An 18,257-nucleotide genomic window follows, 5' to 3' on the forward strand; every position below is an offset into this window, starting at 1 on the left:
TTCCCGGGTCGTTTCCTGTGTGGCTGGTCAGAGAATCCAAGCTTGGACTGCTGTCCAGAGCGTCAACAGAGTGGTGCACTGTGGGATAGCTCCCGGAGCTAGTAAGTTCGATTTGCATCCACACCTAGCCTAATTCGAGACAGCCATGTCGAATTTAGCGCTACTCCCCTCGTCGGGGTGGAGTACCGAATTCGAACTAAAGAGCCCTCTAGGTCGAATTAAACGGCTTCCTAGTGTGGACGGTTGAGCGGTTAATTCGAATTAACGCTGCTAAATTCGATTTAAAGTCCTAGTGTAGACCAGGCCTTAGTTAAGAATAGACCTTTGATTTGAATCCAGAAGATTGAGTATGATAAAGCTCTAATTTGTAAAGTGTCCTGCAGAAGGACTAGCTATTGTGGTGCCTTATCCTTGGGGATCCCACTTACTCAGAAGCATGAAGGGACATATGAATCTTTAGCACATCTGGCATGTAAATATCTTGTGACACCGGCTACAGCAGTGCCATGAGAATACCTTTTCTCACTTTCAGGTGACATTGTAAACAAGAAGTGGGCAGCATTCCCTCCTGCAAATGTAACAAACTGGTTTGTCTGAGCCAAGAAATAGGACTGACTGGACTTGTAGGCTCTAAAGTTTTACATTGTTTTATTTTTGAGTGCAGTTATTTTTGTAGATCATTCTACATTTGTAAGTTCAACTTTAATAATAAAGAGATTGTACTACAGTACTTGTATTAGGTGAACTGAAAAATACTAATTATTTTGTTTCTTTTTTACAGTGCAAATATTTGTAATAAAAAATAAACATAAAGTGAGCACTGTACACTGTATTCTGTGTGGTAATTGAAATCTATATTTGAAAATGTGGAAAACATCCAAAATATTTAAATATGTGGTATTATTATTGTTTAACAGTGTGATTAATCACACAATTAATCATGATTTTTAATCACTTGACAGTCCTAAAAAATACCCACCAAAACATAAAACAAATATAAAGAATATATTGTGATTTTGGCATTGGGAGTTTATATAAATACAAAGTAATGATCTGAAAATACAGTCTCTGATCTCCCCACAAAATTAATATTGGAAATAACTTTTACTACAATGTTAGTGAAGAATAATGTATGCAGTGTTGTTGTAGCTGTGTTGGTCCCCGGATGTTAAAGAGACAAGGTGGATGAGGTACCATCTTTTAGTGGACCAACTTCTGTTGGTAAGAGAGACAAAGGTTCTAATGTACACAGAGCTCTTCTTCATGTCTGATAACAAGGTATGATTTAGTGTTGTTTGGGAAAATTGTGGAAATCGCCAGGCAAAAGGTGGCAGCAGTGAGTCATTCTGAAATCTGATATTGGAGGCAATCATTATTATTACTGAGTCTGCTCAGTCTGTATGAAAATATATTTTTGAAATTCACATCTGCTAAGAAAGTGCCTGCTAATTACAATTTGTTGACAGGCCGATTACATGACTTTGTTCTAAAATTAGATTATGTACTTGGGTGTCAACCATTAAAAAAAAAGAAATAAAAAGGAAACAACTCGTCCCTTCCCTCCAACCCCCGCCCCCGCCCCCGCCCCCGCCAACATCCGCCACCCATCCTTTCTAGTCTCAAAAACACGTAGTTTTCCTTTACTAGAATTCAGGTGCTTTAGACCTGGTATAGCTAAGACTTGCTATCAAATGTACGCATCGCCCTGACAGCTCAGCTGACTACATGGATTTGCTGATTGTTACCGCTGTGCTTAGGTCACAGCTGGGAAAGAAGATTAACATCTTTTCCAAACGAGAAAACTTTGCTCAAGGAAATACACCGCAAAGGGGCTGGTGGCTGGATTATGGCTGCAATGGCATTTTACCTACGTTTCTGGGAATAGCAAGGGGTTAAATCTACACGCCTGTCGTGTTTCCTCAACATCTTTGCCAGTCTGTAACGAGACTCCTGAAAATTTTTAAGGGGATTTGCCATCTAAAGACAAGTCAGAGGGGTATTCAGTGTAGTGGGGCAGGACAGCGAGGGAAACAGGAGCAGGGACATAAGCAATTGCTCCATAGTTGGGGTTAGTTGACCTGAAGTTTTAATAAGCTCAGCTAAAGCTGGGAAGATAGCTGCCAGTCTGCGGTGGTTGCTCAGCACCAACGTCCTGCCCCGCTCATCCACGCCTCAGCCTCCCATGAACACCTCAGCTGCATGGCTCTGCTCTCCCCCAGTCTCTCCCGTCGGAGGGTAACTCAAGGGCATTTCCCACATCTCCTCCGCTGGTCCATGTGCAGCAGCCGTACTTAGGCGTGGGTGTCCCTGCGAGCGCATTGTTCCCTGGCCGGGTGTGTCCTGCTCACCCACACGCACCTGCGCTATTGCCTCGTGCCCACTCCAAAGCCCCCGCCTCACTTCGCTGCCCCTGGCTTTCGGGGGGTCTGCGGTGCTGGGCTTTCTTCTCCCTTGCTCGTGAAGCCCCATTTCAAACAAAGCAACGTGCACGCCCTGCCTCGGGGGAACGGCCTGGGGGTGGCTGTGGAGCGGGGAGGGAAACGGCCCAGCTTCTGGGAGCGGACGCACAGGGGCAGGCAGCAGCGCTGAGACAAGGCTGGCCAAGGAACCCCGCTTCCCCCGCCAGCTCTGCAGCCGCCAGCCGCTCCTTCGCACAGCCTGGGCTCTGCTGCTGTCGCTCCCCGCAAGCCCGCGGCGCGCGCCTGCCCGGGACCGGGCGGTGTTCGAACGCAGCCCGGGAGGAGCCTCGCGCCCCCGCCTCGCCAGGCGCAGGTGGCGGCGGCGGCGGCGTCTCAGTGAGCGAGAGAGCGAGCGCCGCCGCCCGCCCCAGCCGGGCTCTCAGGCGCGCGCTCCTGCCGGAGAGGGGAGGAGAAGGGAGCGCAGCGGCAGCTGTGACTGTATCGTCTCCAGCCACAGCCGGCGGCGGATGTGCCAAGCAGCAGCCGCTGCACCGGAGCGCCGCTGCTGAGCCTGGCAGAGCCGCGGAGGAGGGGGGAGGACACCCCACAGACTGATCCAGAGACTTTGCCTCTCTAGCACAGGCGGTGGATGTGGAGCCAGCCGCTCCCCTCGCAGCCGCCGCCGCCGCCACCAGGCAGTTGTCCCACGGCAGCACCACAACACAAAGCGAAGGATGCTGCAGCTGGGCAAGGTCAGGACCTTGCATTGAAGCCCGGGGGCGCCGCACACACCTTCCCCCCTTCCCCACCGGATTGAGGATTTGCCTTTTATTTGCTGTGTATGCCTGGGAAAAAGCAGGCAGGGTCGACGCCGTTCGGTGAGTGCAATTGCGATCGTAATGGTGCCAGGGTTCTCCTCTCCTGCTCTTGCATTATTTCTTCTGCTTCTGGTGGTGCTAGCAAGCATTGGCTTTTGGTGCCCACATTGCAAAGGTCCCTCTCTTTTCTAGAAGGCAGCTGTGTCTGGCTCTGGAAACATTGCTTGTGCCTTCAGCGGAGAGGTAACAAAGTGGGTTATTTTTCCCGTGCCTCCTCCCCCCCCAGTACGTTAGTCGCTTGCTTATGTAGGGCATCAGCAATACTGGATTCTCTAACATCCTGCAATGATATACTCATTACAGCAGTGAAGTCATAAATATACCAGGGGAGGGGAGGGGGAAATAGACCCTGCTCTTCCATGTAGTCCTGGGCTGTTGTGGTCCCTGTCATTATTCTGTTACTTGTGGAACGAAATTGAAATACTTAGTCATACGTCCATGTCAGCTTCTTCTGCTTCTTCCCTACATTGGAAACCCTTGCAGTCTATATTTAGAGGCATCAAATCGTGAGATTTCAGTGCAGCCAGCCGGGTTCTCGAGCATATGTATAGTGATAATAAGTATGGGCTTTTCTTCTTTGGAACCAATGTCTGTGAAATATCCGGCTCGAAGGGGGTGGTGGTGTGTGATCTGCAATGTGATATTTGGTTGATCTATAATTAATGGCTGAAAGGAAAGATGCATTTCTCTTCATTTCCTTTTCCTTACCCTTATTCTCGTGTGTAGTGTGCTTGCATCGATTGCTTCAAACGTAGCCTCCGCTGAATCAAGTCACTATAGAGGAGGTGCGGCAGCACCATACTAGTTATGATACGGGAACTGGAGAAATAACGCTAACGAAAGAGCATTTTAAAACACGTCTCAAGTTTTCTCCTTGAGAGGGCTGTGTGGTGGGAGTATAAAACGTGAGAAACAAAAATGAGATGTCTGGTTACTCTGGTGCATTTTATATTACATGCTTTAAATGTTAGGGCGTGATTCGCTTTGGCTCAGGAATTTATTATTAATCTTAGCGATTAATTTCATCAAGGAAACTTGTAGTGGTTTACTATAAACAATGAGAAAGGGATAAGCTGTATTAAACTGCCAGGTATTAACTTTTATGAACTGCAGCGATTGCAGTTGTTAATATTTATATACACCTCAAAACATTAATATGATTTTGTTTCTATTGACAGCAGCAAGAGAAGAGATTAGAAACTTTTTAGATTTCAGTTCTTTCATCATACATCATGTGTATATATAGTATGCAGATTCATTCAGTGAGAGTTCTTACAAGACACAATAGAGGGATTTTCCATTTTCAAGAAAGAATTGACTGTTGTTATTCGACAGATAAAGGACTGTACAAAATCAGGTAGAACTGTATTTAAACCTATTGTATGTGCCTGTGAGACAGAACGAAGGAGAAAAGTCTTCTAAATACTCATTCTGTACAGTGTCTTTACTTTAAATGGAAGTCTGCAAAGTTGCCACATCTCATTTTGGTAAGCTGTCTGTGAGGAAGAAAAACTATAGTGACCTACATTTATTATTGAATTTCTTACTTCAAACTACTCAGTAAATACAATAGTTTTACTATAGAGTGACTTAGGTTTAAGCAGAGGAAGCTGCTGAATATTCTCCTTATTAGTCCTTGACTCACAAAATTGCTTTAGAGCTTGCATAAATCCTTTTATGTTAGCAGTTTATTTGCAAAAGACTGTGAGGCCCGTGATAAATAAGCAAAATTTACACAATTTTATAAATCCTCAGATGGTTCTTTAAGACCAATCCTGTGCAAAGTTTGTGCAGCTATCCTATACTGTGTGTAAATAGGTTTATCTTTTCAGAGCTTTGCATGCATACCCGTCCAAATAGGCAAACTGGAGAGAGAACGTCTATTAGATAATCCTTATTAACAGAACTTGATTGATGGTCCAAAACTGTGTTATTTGAGGCACATGATATGTTGAATGCTGCAATATAGAAACATGCAATCACATCTTCAGAGACAGTGCTTGCAGTCTGTTATATAAGAGAGATTTTGAAAAAAAGGAGTAGTGGGCTATGCTCCTGTGCACATGCCATAGGAAATACCCTTTAAAGCTGCTGGTAGGCAATAAAGAAATCCATTTATTCCTGAATGTGAGTTGCATGTCTTATTGCGGATTACAAAGTAAAAAGATTTACAGAGCAGTCTATGGAAGTAATCTTCAGCTACTGTACTTGAGGTTTGTTTCTCAGATACCTTAGTTGACATTAAAAGTAATAGACAGCACTTTAATGGGAATAATGATCTTGCAACTTCTTTTAAAAAATAATTTAACCTAAGGTAGTTTCATCTTCATGTAAGGAACTTTGACACACAGCTGCACTGAATAAAAATAGTATGAGCTTTAAAAAAAAGTTTGTATAATTCTTATTTAAATAAATTGCCCCAAATCACAGCAATTAACTTGATGAAATTAAACAGCAAAGGTGACTTGTTTATTTCTTAAGATGCATGTGTAAACTAATTTAATTATATTTTGTTTAGTACTAACAGGGGCATGGACCAGTTTATTTTAAGGGGTTTTAAAAATAAAAAATAATTTTTATAATAGGGCTGTAGATTGACATGTAAATGAAGCAGATAATGCATTCAGCAGAGCTCATGAGTGTTCAATTTTGCACCAAATTTCATATACACTTTCTGCTTCATGGTTCATTGTGATATGATTTTTACAGCATATCAGTTACAGAATTTTCAGTTTAGCATTATTGGGATTTTAAATATGTACATATCAATAGTGCTAGCAGCAAATACTGCCAAAATTATAAGTAGTCCAGGGGGGGAAAAATGTTGAGTTTTGACATATTTCAGAAAACATGGGTTCTGATTTTTCTATTTCCTCTTCTTAAGATGATTACATCTGAATTAATAACATTATTTATAACATAGTATCTGCCCACTATATGCATTATATTTCTGTCACAGAATATTGCAAAATGTATCTATTGTATGGATTTCTAGATAATGTCTTCCAAAATTCACAAGTTTGGGACAGTTATTTTGCCAGTGAACTGCTTGCTAATAGACTTATTACAAAATAACTAATTATAATACATAAAAACTTTGATTTAATCATGATACCTATTGAATGTGCATTACTTCTTAATATAGTAATACAGATTTTATTTTTAGCAGAATTATAGGATGGTTCTTAAATGCACCATTTTATTTAAAATAAGAGTGCCCATCTCCTCTGCAAAACTCATTCCTCCTACCAAAACCCCTTTTTTTGGGAGGGGGGACAGTTAAGAAAAGCTCAATCTTGTTTGGTGATGGAGGAGCTTCCAAGAAAGCCACTAGATCCTTCCATCACTAACCTACTTATTAACTGCAGTATTGTCTTCACAGGAGGGAGAATGTTGGCTTGCTGCTCACGTGCTACTTATGTGTAGGTCTATTCTTTATGCTACTCACTTCTAAAATCAGGGTTCTTCTGAATGGGGCAGTCTTGAGTCCCATATCCCCTAAATCAATTCAGGTCTCATCTTTTGGGGGCTAGTGGTTCATATACTACAGGACCCAGGAAAACTTTCACTTAGTCCCACAGATATGTCATTCAAAAATCTGAAAGGCACTCCACAATATACATAGAGTTTTGAAATCCCTTCATTCATTCCTATGAGAACCACTTATCTAGTGGTATGAATGGAACATAAATGGATTGAAAGCAGATTGCCTGACGAGAACGATCAGCAGAGCAGTGGAGAAGTTTTAAGTTTTTGAAGTCTAATTCTCAACACAGTATTGTATTTGTTTTGATATGATTGGATAACCACATAAACTTGGATATATGTAAAAAATAAATTTTGAGTATAACTGGCTAGTTCATTATACTGGTTGCTACTTTGAAATATGTCTGAGTGTCAACATAATGGCTTTTATATTAATAAAGTATTAAATATGTCATAGATAAATAGTTTCTGGCAAATTCACTGCCAATCTATCCTAATGATTAATAATCTGCCTGTTTTGTTTAGCGAACCCAATTATGGTCATAACAGTAATTTCAGCACAGACAGAATATGGAAAAGCTTGTATCATCCTATCCTCTTTGTTCATTGCATATATATCAGAGCAGTCTGTAGTTTCTGAAAAATAAACTTGTTCATAATGAAAAATATATGGAATTTGGAAGTCCTTACACTTGGTGTTTGTAATATTACAAAGAAGAGCATATTTCTAATGTCTTTTTTTGTATAACGTCACCCATATATATACTTATTTATAAACATTGGTTTCATTTCAATAACCAGTATAAACTTACCATATAAATAACTTATTGGTTTCTTTTCATCTTCCCAAACATTTGGCAGAAGAAGAGTGCATATTTCCTTCCCTCCCCTTGTGACAATATCACAAGCTGCTGATGGTTCAACCACTCCAGGGCTCTCAGAAGCAAATCAGCACATGGGCTTCTTTCTGAAAGGGAGAAGGTCTTCAGTGGAAAGCTTCTTCCACTTACAAATTCATATCTCTTCATTTCCTCCTCCAAAAGATCCAAGTTATAGCAATTTACTTGTGGCCAAAGAGAAACTTCTTGTTGAGATCATCAGTGCTGCTGAAAAGAAAAATTCATTCTATGTACATAAGTATAATATTTTGTTCAGTGATAGATGCAACAACAATTTGTATTTCAAGTAGTCCATTATATTTTGTTTTATTATATAGCATTAGACAGTATCTTTTTTTAAAGGCTGAGATTTTCAAAGGCGCTTAGGAGAGTTAGGTACCCAATGAAATTCAGTGGGACTTGGGCACCTGACCCCCTTAGGCTCCTTTGAAAACTCCAGCTAAACAGCCTAAAGGATTATAACAATTGATTTGTTAAACATCTTTTATAAAGTCTCTTTCTCTTAATTAATTTGTTCACTTCCTAAAATATTGTAGCAATAATACCAGTTACTTACTTACCATTACCTTGCTGAAACTGCCATCTAAACTTTAGTCACACATCCTAACACTTACTGAGTGTTACACAACTGGTAAGATCCTGTGTGGGGAGTGAAGATTTGGAGTAAGCATCAAATGCAAGTCAGAGCTGCAGATATTTAACTTACAGGACAAATGATGTTGCTGAAAATGTTCTGCAAATAGAGTATTTCTAAAGTTTGGGAAACTAGCTATTTTTAAGAAAAACAGAAATTGAAAACAAAATGTGTATACTCTGTAAATGTTGTTATAATTATTCCACGTACATAGCAAATTTGACATTCATATAATGGGCTATTGAGTTTAGATTTGCCTGAGTAAGTACTGTAGGATGGGGCCCCATATGTGCAATTTCAATATGCAATGTTCTGAAAATTGGATGCAAAATTCCATGAAAAATGAAACTCTGCCTTCTGGTGTTTAGTATCCATACATTGGTGATTCTTGTCTGAAATGTTCAGCAGTATAAATCACTGGGCAGCAGTAAGTTCTTAAATGTGAAATGAATCCATATTTGCTTCCAAAAAAAATTTAAATGTCTTTAAATTAATTATCTGGTATTTTCATAGTTTTAATAAGCAGATATTGTTAGATAATGTAGTCATATCCCCTATCCACAAAATTCTGCCTTTTTGACACATTGGCTGTGTAGGTATATTAACATTTTAATAATTGTGTGTTGTCCTAAAGGCTGCAGTTTGCTTTCCAATCCACAGTACTCTGCTCTACTCCCTTCTCTCCCAGAACATGTATATTGGCAGCTCCTTTTTGCAGATAGAGTTTGGCTGTCCAGATCAAATCTGGTCATGTTTTAGACTAACCCTTACTTTTGCCCTGATTTGGTTCTTTGCTTACCTGTTTGTTTTCCTGGCACATGGGAAGAGGGCAGCCACTTCAGGTGTAGTGTTTGGCATGAAAAATTGTGTGGCGCTAACAGTGGGAGGATGGAGACAGGATACTGGCATCCAAGAAACGTTACAGGAGGGAATAAGGCGTGGGCCAAGGGATGTACTGGCTGCCGCTTCCAGCAGCTCCCATTGGCCTGGAGCAGCAAACCACGGCCAGTGGGAGCCGCAGTCAGCCAGACCTGCGGACATGGCAGGTAAACAAACCGGCCTTGCCCGCCAGGGGCTTTCTCTAAGCAAGCGGCGTCCCAAGTTTGGGAAACACTGCCCTAGATAATACAGAGGTGGAAGTGTGTAGGTCCTTAAAGGAGAGATTGAAGTGCTTGAACTGGATTCTGAAGGGGAAAAGAGGACCATGTGGGGTTTTGAGCAAGGGGATAATGGGTAAATCTAATCAGCTTTTCAGAAATATTTAGGCACCTAAAGATGCAGATAGGCACCAAGGCGCAGATCCTCAAAGGTGTTTATACACCTAAACTTCCATTGATTTCAGTGGGGGTTATCTTTGGGGATCTGGGCCCTAGTGGCATTTTCAAAAGCAATTATCCAGATTAGGTGCCTAATTTCCATTGATTTCAATGGGAGTTAGGCACCTAGTAGCATTTTCAGAAGTGCTTAACTACATTTTTAGGCATCTAAAAAATTATGAACATATGCCCCTAAGTGATGTAGGGACCTAAATCTGATTGAAAGTCAATGGGAATTAGGATTCTAAATGATGCAGGTGTTCAAACACAGGACACTCAAATTCCTACCCATTATCCTATAAAATTCAGCTGTGTCTTATGAATTTGAGATTCAGTCAAAATCCACAAGTACCCATGAAAGGTGGTAGAATATGATTAAATTAAAGATCTTGCTATATCTTCTGCTTTTTCATCATACCATTTGAGGAGATCTTCCATCAAAAATATGGATGAGAAGCTACTGTTAAGACCTCTGGGGTTTTTGAGGGGGGTAGAAAGATATCAATCGGTCATAAGCCTCTCATCAGGTCCCTAATACAATTTTAAGGCACTTTGTGGATATGAGAGTTTAATTCAGGTATTAGGTAGTAACTAAAAATCAAATGCATGTATTATAGTTGGAATAAAGTAATATGAAGCTGATGACATGGAGACATATATGAATCATTCTATAATACATCTTTTATTTTGGGTGCATTGTACTGCAGCAATATTTTATTTATTTTTGCTTATATGACAGTCAAAACTTAAAATATATTGATTGTTTGAACCATAAAAGATAATAAAGATACTGTTTAAAACAAGTCTATAGTTTGTTTGGGGGAAGAGTTGAGATAGGATAAGGAACACATTTTATGCTTAAGTCTTTTGTCACCAGAAATTGAAAGTGGAATTTCCTTTTCAAATTGTTTAGCGAGCTAATTTGTTTTTGCAAATTATGATAGTCGTTACTTCCATGATACACTATTTCTCAAGTAATAAAATATTGTTTCTTTTCTACAGCCTTAGATTCAAGGAAGCCCTGAAAAGAAATAGGGGTCCTGTGGAAATAGTGGTGTATGGCTGCATACCTTGTGCACAATCTTAACATTTTGGTACTGCCTGATTTTTTTTAGTTTTTTTTTTGCCATCTTAACATTCTCAATATATTATCAAAAGTAGTTGGTATACTAAAAATACCGAAGTAATCAATTGTTTATGGATATGTTCTTTTAGGGCAAATAATTTCCCAAAGGCACTGTTATAAGCTGAGGCTGCAGTATCTCCTAAGGATTCTTGCCTCAAAAGAAGGGAGTACTGCCAGATGGTTACAGATCCACTGACCCTTCTGAAATCCTCTAGGAAAGTAGAGTGGGTCTCCAAGTGCTCTAGGCCACAGGGCTATGGGACCTCTGTATGGGACCCTCACCTTCTCACCCAAGCATAGCAGAATCAATAGGCTCTGTTGTGTCTAGGGCCCTTCACACCTCATAAGAGGGACAGTATGTGACAACTTGCCCTTCAGTGCAGTGTGTAAGTTTTAAAAAGTATTTGTGTGACTGGGTATGCGGAAGAATGCATCTAATAAACCAAACGTGTAAATTTCTCTTGTTTTGAAATTTTTAATATTTGCATTGTGGAATATGATTTAACCAGGGCTCTTTACTCTTTTTCAACTTGTGTGATATTATCATGAGTTTTACCACGCTTGGTGATCCTCTTAAAACTCTAGCTACTTAAGTCATGTGCTTATTTCAGTATTTCAGCTTCTGTTTTTAAAAACAAAAGTTTCTAATGCTGGTTTTGGAGAAAAGCTTGAAAACATGACACTGCCTTTGTACTACCCCAGAGGCTTAAATTCCAGAAAGCAAATAACCCCTGTCCCAATTTATTACTTTTTAGAGTCTCATGGTTTTTAAACTGAGCTCATGGTAGTTTGGGCAGCATTTTGAACACTTGGAGTTGGCAATATTGTTACCTAGGCTGTGGAATCCATTTTCCCAACTTTTTCTGCTTTCTACATGAATCAGGAGGATGATATTTGGCTCACTATGGAGAGAATATTTTTCTTAATTCCATCTTCATGAGGCCTGAACTAGATGAATTGCTCCTTAGGCTTGCTAATGCCTTCTCCTATGTAAACATTCTTTTTTTTTTTAAATGTATAGTATTCTATTCATTGGCCCATTTTGGAGATGTACAACATTGTTCCCTCTCCACATATTACAGATAAAATTGGCTGTACTTTTAAGACTTTAGAGGTTGTGTCACCAGCTACTCTCCATGTACACATGTTTGAGATGGTCCTTTCCTGATGTGCTCAGATGCTCATGATTATTTATTTTACACATCCTGGATTTCATGCACCTCTTCTTTGTCTTTATAAGAGCAAGGTACAGCATTGAACAGTGTGCTCAAGGACCTTGATGGGCTGTAACTAATCTCTTCAGAGAAAGATTGGCGGATAGATATTAATATGAATCACACAGGTCAAATCAATGAATGTTTAAAATCAAAGATTGGTTTTTTTTAGTTGCAGATTGAAACACAAATAATCATGATACAAAGAAATACTTAATGTTTAACAGAGTCCATAAAATGATTTTTAGCATGCATTTAATGTATGCTTCTGTTAAATATAAGTCTTTAACATATGCTTGAGACATTCATAGAATGGAAATAAGTGTTTAACATAACTATTGGTAGTATTAAATTTTGTCTAATACAGTTTGAAGGCATACATTTCTGCTCAAGTTGTGGAAGTCCACTAACCTCTCACTCTGCACTTTCTCAATCGCTGCAGATGCTAATTCTGCATGGTCACTGGCATAATGAACATTCAAAAGACAAATAATGCTCCTCTTTCTCATTCAAAAGGAGCAAGTATGCTCTCCTGGTCTACAGTCTCTCTGTGTTCTTTGGCTCTGTGCAGTAACAACTTCACTTTCTTTCTATTTGGAAAGTCAAAGGCAGAATGGCCAGATTCACCCATTACCAATGCAGTTATAAAACTGTACCTATGTGCCAGCTTCTCTCCCTTACTGGCAAAGCAGATTGAGGTTTGCTCATTTACCTTCTCTACCCATTCTCTGTGGATATTTTTAAATGAAATATGGTCAAGACTACCTGAGCTCACATTGATTGTGATTCTCAGCTCTGTTTTTTCCGCTTAAGCATGGTGACTATTTGCTATTCTCTGAGGTCTCATCGATGCTGTTTAGAGAGATTTGTGAATTCTTGGTTAGAGTGCATGCTGAATATTTAGTATTTAATCTTTCTAGTTTATATGTAAATAATATTTTAATATAGAAGCTGACTTTTATTAACCAGACTGAAAGTTTACCTTCTCTTGGTTTGTATAGAATAAAAAAGACCTTACTTTCAGAATATCTTGTAACATGAGTTCAGCTCAGTTTACCGGGATTTTGCACAGCTTTATAAAATAAGGAACTGTACATGGTTTTTAACAAGATATCTTTTTCTGATGAGATGAAGCATATAATATATTTCCTCATATAGTAGTACTTAGCGCTTAACATTAGTCAAAATGCAGCATAAGCTTTAACTAATCTCAGAATGCTCAAACATCTTAAATCTCTAAGATGTTCCAGGCTAACTGGCTGTAGGGAAGCCATTTACGTCTATGAGTGAATCCACACTGACTTTTGTTGTTATTGGGAAGTTTTCCGTCTCTGCTCAGTTGAGTTCCATCTCATGCCTTTAGTTTGGACTGTATCTTTCCATGTATCTATCTAACTGAAGTATTTATAGATGCCATAGTACGTAGGCACTATCTACCTGAATACAATATGTTCTGGGGGTCAAGGAAAGTCCTTATAGGCATTTGCTAAATGACAACAACATTAAATTGAGGGAGGAGGTGGTGGTGGTATTCTTCTAAGGTCTGCCCACAAAATAAATTCTGCCCATGTGAGTTATCAGAATACGACATTAGTCGTAGTAGATTACACAGATACTCACATTACAATCGTGTATTCTCTCAACCTATTGACCTTGTCCTTCAGTATAGTTTGAATATGCTCCTGGACTATGCTAGGTTCCTTGGCATTTTCTTCTTTGTAATTGGGGTGGGGGAAAGTGGTGGTAGGGTGTTTTTTTTTTTTAATAAACGAAAGATGAGATTTATCTGGAGAACAAGCTAGGAACTTCAGAGAGATGCTAGTACACCCTACTGCTGTGTACTGGCCCAATCCAAGCCTTCAGTGATGAAAAAAAAGCAAAAATGTGATTGTATTTTCTCCTGTTCTTACATATTATACTCATCAAACTCATATACCTGAAATAATGGCAAAATGTTAGTTACGATAATGAGACATATCTGAAGTCCCTGCCAGCTTGGGACTTCAGTACCTTGCCTTGTTTGAGCCAGACACACTTGCCTGCTGCAAACACAGATCCAAGTCTGAACCATGACCCCCAAAAGCTGCAGACTTAACTGAAAACAGCTTAAGAAGTGCTCCTGTCTCCAGCACTTGGGTACTCAGCTGCCAATGAGGTCCAAACCTCAAATACATCTGTTTTACCCTGTATAAAGCTCATACAGGGTAAACTCATAAAGTGTTTGCCCTCTTTAACACTGATAGAGAGTTATGCACAGCTGTTTGCCACCCACCCCTGCCTCCGGTATTAATACTTACTCTGGGCTAATTAGTAAAAAGTTATTTTATTAAATATAAAAAGTAGGATTTAAGTGGTTCCAAGTAATAACAGACAGAACAAAGTGAATTACCAAGCAAAATAAAATAAAACACGCAAGTCTAAGCCTAATGCAGTAAGAAAACTGAATACAGGTAAATCTCACCCTCAGAGATGTTTCAATAGGCTTTTTTTCACAGACTGGACGCCTTCCTAGTCTGGGCCCAATCCTTTCCCCTGGTACAGTCCTTGTTCCAGCTCAGGTGGTAGCTAGGGGATTTCTCAGGACTGCAGCCTCCTTTGTTCAGTTCCACCCCCTTTATATCTTTTGCACAAGGTGGGAATCCTTTGTCCCTCTCTGGGTTCCCAACCTTCCTTCTAAATGGAAAAGCACCAGGTTAAAGATGGATTCCAGTTCAGGTGACATGATCACATGTAACTGTAAGACTTCATTACCCACTTGCCAGCACACAGGTATACAGAAAGACTTACAAGGAAACGGAGCCATTTACAACCAATTGTCCTGGTTAATGGGAGCCATCAAGATTCCAAGCCACCATTAATGGCCCACACCTTGCATAATTACAATAGGACTTCAGAGTTATATTTCATATTTCTAGTTTCAGATACAAATAGGATGAACACTCAGATTATAAGCTTTGTAATGATACCTTACAAGAGACCTTTTGCATGAAACATATTCCAGTTACATTATATTCACACTCATTAGAATATTTTCATAACATCATACAGAGTGCACTGTCACACCCACTACAGTGGGAGAGTCCCCTGCAGGCATAGAGAAGCTGTAGCCAGCTTCTACAAGCTTCTCACCAAACCACCAGCATAGAGGACATATAGGGCGCAAGGGAGGCTAAATAAATGGGGGAAGGGTTTTTTTGTTTCCTTCAGATTATCTTGTCCAATTGCACCTTGTATTACTTCCCTTACTGGATTGCAACACTTATAAATAATTAGCTGGCCACTAAAATACCTTTTGAAATAAAGAAGTAAAATTTAGTTTCTATTTATAATTCTTTTACATTTTCCCAAAACAAATACTCTGTTAAATAAAATAATGGATGCCAGAAGAACCTGGAAGAAATGAAGTAGTTTTGCTAAATAAGTATGTGCTATGCTATACATGTCATTAAAAAAGTGCACACAGAGAAAAATATTAAAGTATTTGTTCACAAGCTAGGATATGTGAGGTTATATTTGGCAGAGAAGATGTGACTTGGCTCTTTATTCACCTAAAAACTATAACTGTATGGTCCATAAATTGACATTATTGGGGAACAGGTATAATTATGCAAACCAAATATATATGGGCATGTAGATACTAACCTGTTTAATGCTTGTACAAACATTTAAGGAGTGGTTTGTGCAGGAATGTGAATGAATTCTCCAGACCTAAAAGTGAATCTTAAAATATGTCTCTGTTGACAGGAACACTCAGACAGACTACCAATGGTCTAACAATATGACGGGCAACTCTAAAGCTGTCAATAAAACTTCCAGCGGAGTTTGTCAAGGAGCCAGAGGCACAGCACAACATCTTCTGCTTTACAGTCACTGCTTTATAATTGCTATCTAAAGTAGAGCCATGGAACACTGTGATACTGTAAATGGCAAACCAGAACAAGAGGCATGGGGGGGGGCGGGGTGAGTAGGCAGTTGCAGTGTTGTAAATGGCACAAAAGGATACTAATTCAATCATTTAACTTCCTGATTTATATTGAATAGTGTCCCAATTTAAAAACGTCTTGACAATGTATGTTTCTAATCTCATACCTTTTTAATAAAAACCCAAAACACCCAATTCTATTACGAATCGTGTAAGGGTACTAAGGTCTTGTATTGTAATGTGCAAATAATGGTTGTACTGTTTATTCCCTTTGTCTTGTATTTGGGTAGCCAACTTAATCTGATGCATTTTTCTGTTTTCCAAAGCAAAAACTGAGGTTACGAATATGTTGATATAAAACCTATGGTGTTGTCTAACACTGCTTAATCAGGAAAGCCTGCCATTGAAGCAATCGAAGTTTTTGCCTGAGAGAGAATTTCAAGATCAGGTCCTAAATCTGGCTGTATATAGTTAGATGTCATTTTTTAATCAGTTCTATGGCATTTTTGTTCTGATGTGAACGAATCAGTTGACAGAAGCATTTTCACTTCAAGATTTTTATAATATTTATATCAAACCTCTACATTTTTTATTGATAACCGAACCACAAAGATCTAAGGTATATCTCCAGGTTCCTTTTTTCTTTACATCTCTTGCCACACTCCTTTAGTCACATAAGCCCCCTCAAAGAAAAAAGCGACTATCTTTTTTCAGAGCTTGTATGCAAAAAACACATCAAATTTATATACGACATTTTGGAATTATGACATTCATTGTACTTGTGGATGAATGTTAATGGGAGTCAACTGCTAAAATTGTTCATCTGCATATGACAGTATATTACATAATCCTTATAATAATGTGGAAATATGTGGCACAGAATGTATAGTTATTACATTTCTTCTCAATATTGAGTCTGATCTTGCTCTCATTGAAATCAGCAGCAAAACTCCAACTGATTTTAATGGGAGGTTCATACTTCCCAAGTAGTCCTTCAGTTATGAACATTATTTTGTTTTTATTTATTTTGCTATTCCTGTGTGATTCACTACTTAGTAATTCAAAAATAGTGGTTTTTTGACAGTTCTTTGTATGAAAATAATTTTGATGTGGCAAACACTTGATTATGATGTAATTGAATTAATGAGACAGGAGGAGCCAGTATGAGAACACAGAAGGTAGTTTCTATTTAGGAATATAGGTTTTGCTACACTGGATCAGATCACTGGCTCATCTAGTATGGCATTCTGCCTTCAGCTATCACCAATATCTGATTTACCAACTGCTTCCATTTTGCCGTGCTCTCTTTGGCCATGTCTACACTACCACTTATTTCGGCAAAACGTAGGTCACTCTGGGGTGTGAAAAAACACAGCCCTGAGTGACATAAGTTTCGGCAGCGTAAGTGGTAGTGTGCACAGCACTGTTGGTGGGAGAGCTTCTCCCGCCAACATAGCTACTGCCACTCGTTGGAGGTGGTTTAATTATATCAATGTGAGAGCTCTCTTCTGTCAGCTTAGAGAGGCTACATGAGAGATCTTACAGTAGCACAGCTGCATCGGTATAGCTGTGCTGCTGTAAGGTCTCAAGTGGTGAACCTTACACTTTCAAACATTGTCAGCCCCCAAAATATCATGAGACTGGCTTAAAAATAATGAAATTTTTTTAAAGAAGTAATATTTTTTATTTGTTGCCTGATTTCTGAAAGTCTAAGGTATGTTGGGGTACATGTTCATGTTTTTTCTCTGCAACTATGAGGGCTAGTAACTTATTTTTTAAATGAAACCTGAGTTTCTCATGTCGCTGAAGTTCTGTGGGAGCTGGGTTTTGAAGTAAAAAAAAACATTTTAATGAGAATCTTTTAGAAAGATTTTAGTGGTTATTTTAAATAACTTTTTCAAAGTTCTTTGTGGATGAAACTGTATTTAAGAGTATATTATAATAAAGACAGTGTATATCTGTAGAAATGTTTTTGTGAGTATGTACACACACATACAGAGGGAGACAGAGCAAATGCAAGCCAATGTGTTGTGATATTTTAACATGAGCTTTGGATGGCCAAATAACTCATGAGTTCTGAAGCTATGACTGGGTCATCCCAAATGAGAGTCAATAAACCTTTTATGCTGTACCATCATGTACTATGTATATGCTATATATGTTATAGAAAAATATTTTTAGGAAAATTTGAGTTTTTAAACAAATTAACTGGACCCCTTCCCTCTATCTCCTGTCACTTCACTAAAAACAACAGCCCCTCCTTTCAAATCATTAGGAGGGGGTAGCAGATGAGGTTTACAACACCCAGCACCCCCAGCTTCCACAATGAGTTGGGTTTCAGCTAAATAGGAGGACTGAGTTACATCTGGAACTCAGAAAGGGC

At 39.2% G+C, this 18,257-nt stretch overlaps 1 protein-coding gene across 1 annotated transcript in view; it reads left to right on the forward strand.

Annotated features, from left to right (window-relative positions):
- The first annotated feature begins 2,889 nt into the window (after window positions 1-2,889).
- Window positions 2,890-18,257, forward strand: part of CTNND2 (catenin delta 2) — a 1,196,137-nt gene continuing 1,180,769 nt past the window's right edge. Inside the window, exon 1 of the mRNA XM_045005428.1 lies at window positions 2,890-3,277. Coding sequence (XP_044861363.1) covers window positions 3,241-3,277 — 37 coding nt within the window. The 5' untranslated portion in view covers window positions 2,890-3,240. The remainder of the gene's footprint in view (window positions 3,278-18,257) is intronic.

Source organism: Mauremys mutica, chromosome 2, assembly GCF_020497125.1.
Source record: "Mauremys mutica isolate MM-2020 ecotype Southern chromosome 2, ASM2049712v1, whole genome shotgun sequence".
Lineage (NCBI taxonomy): Eukaryota > Metazoa > Chordata > Testudines > Geoemydidae > Mauremys > Mauremys mutica.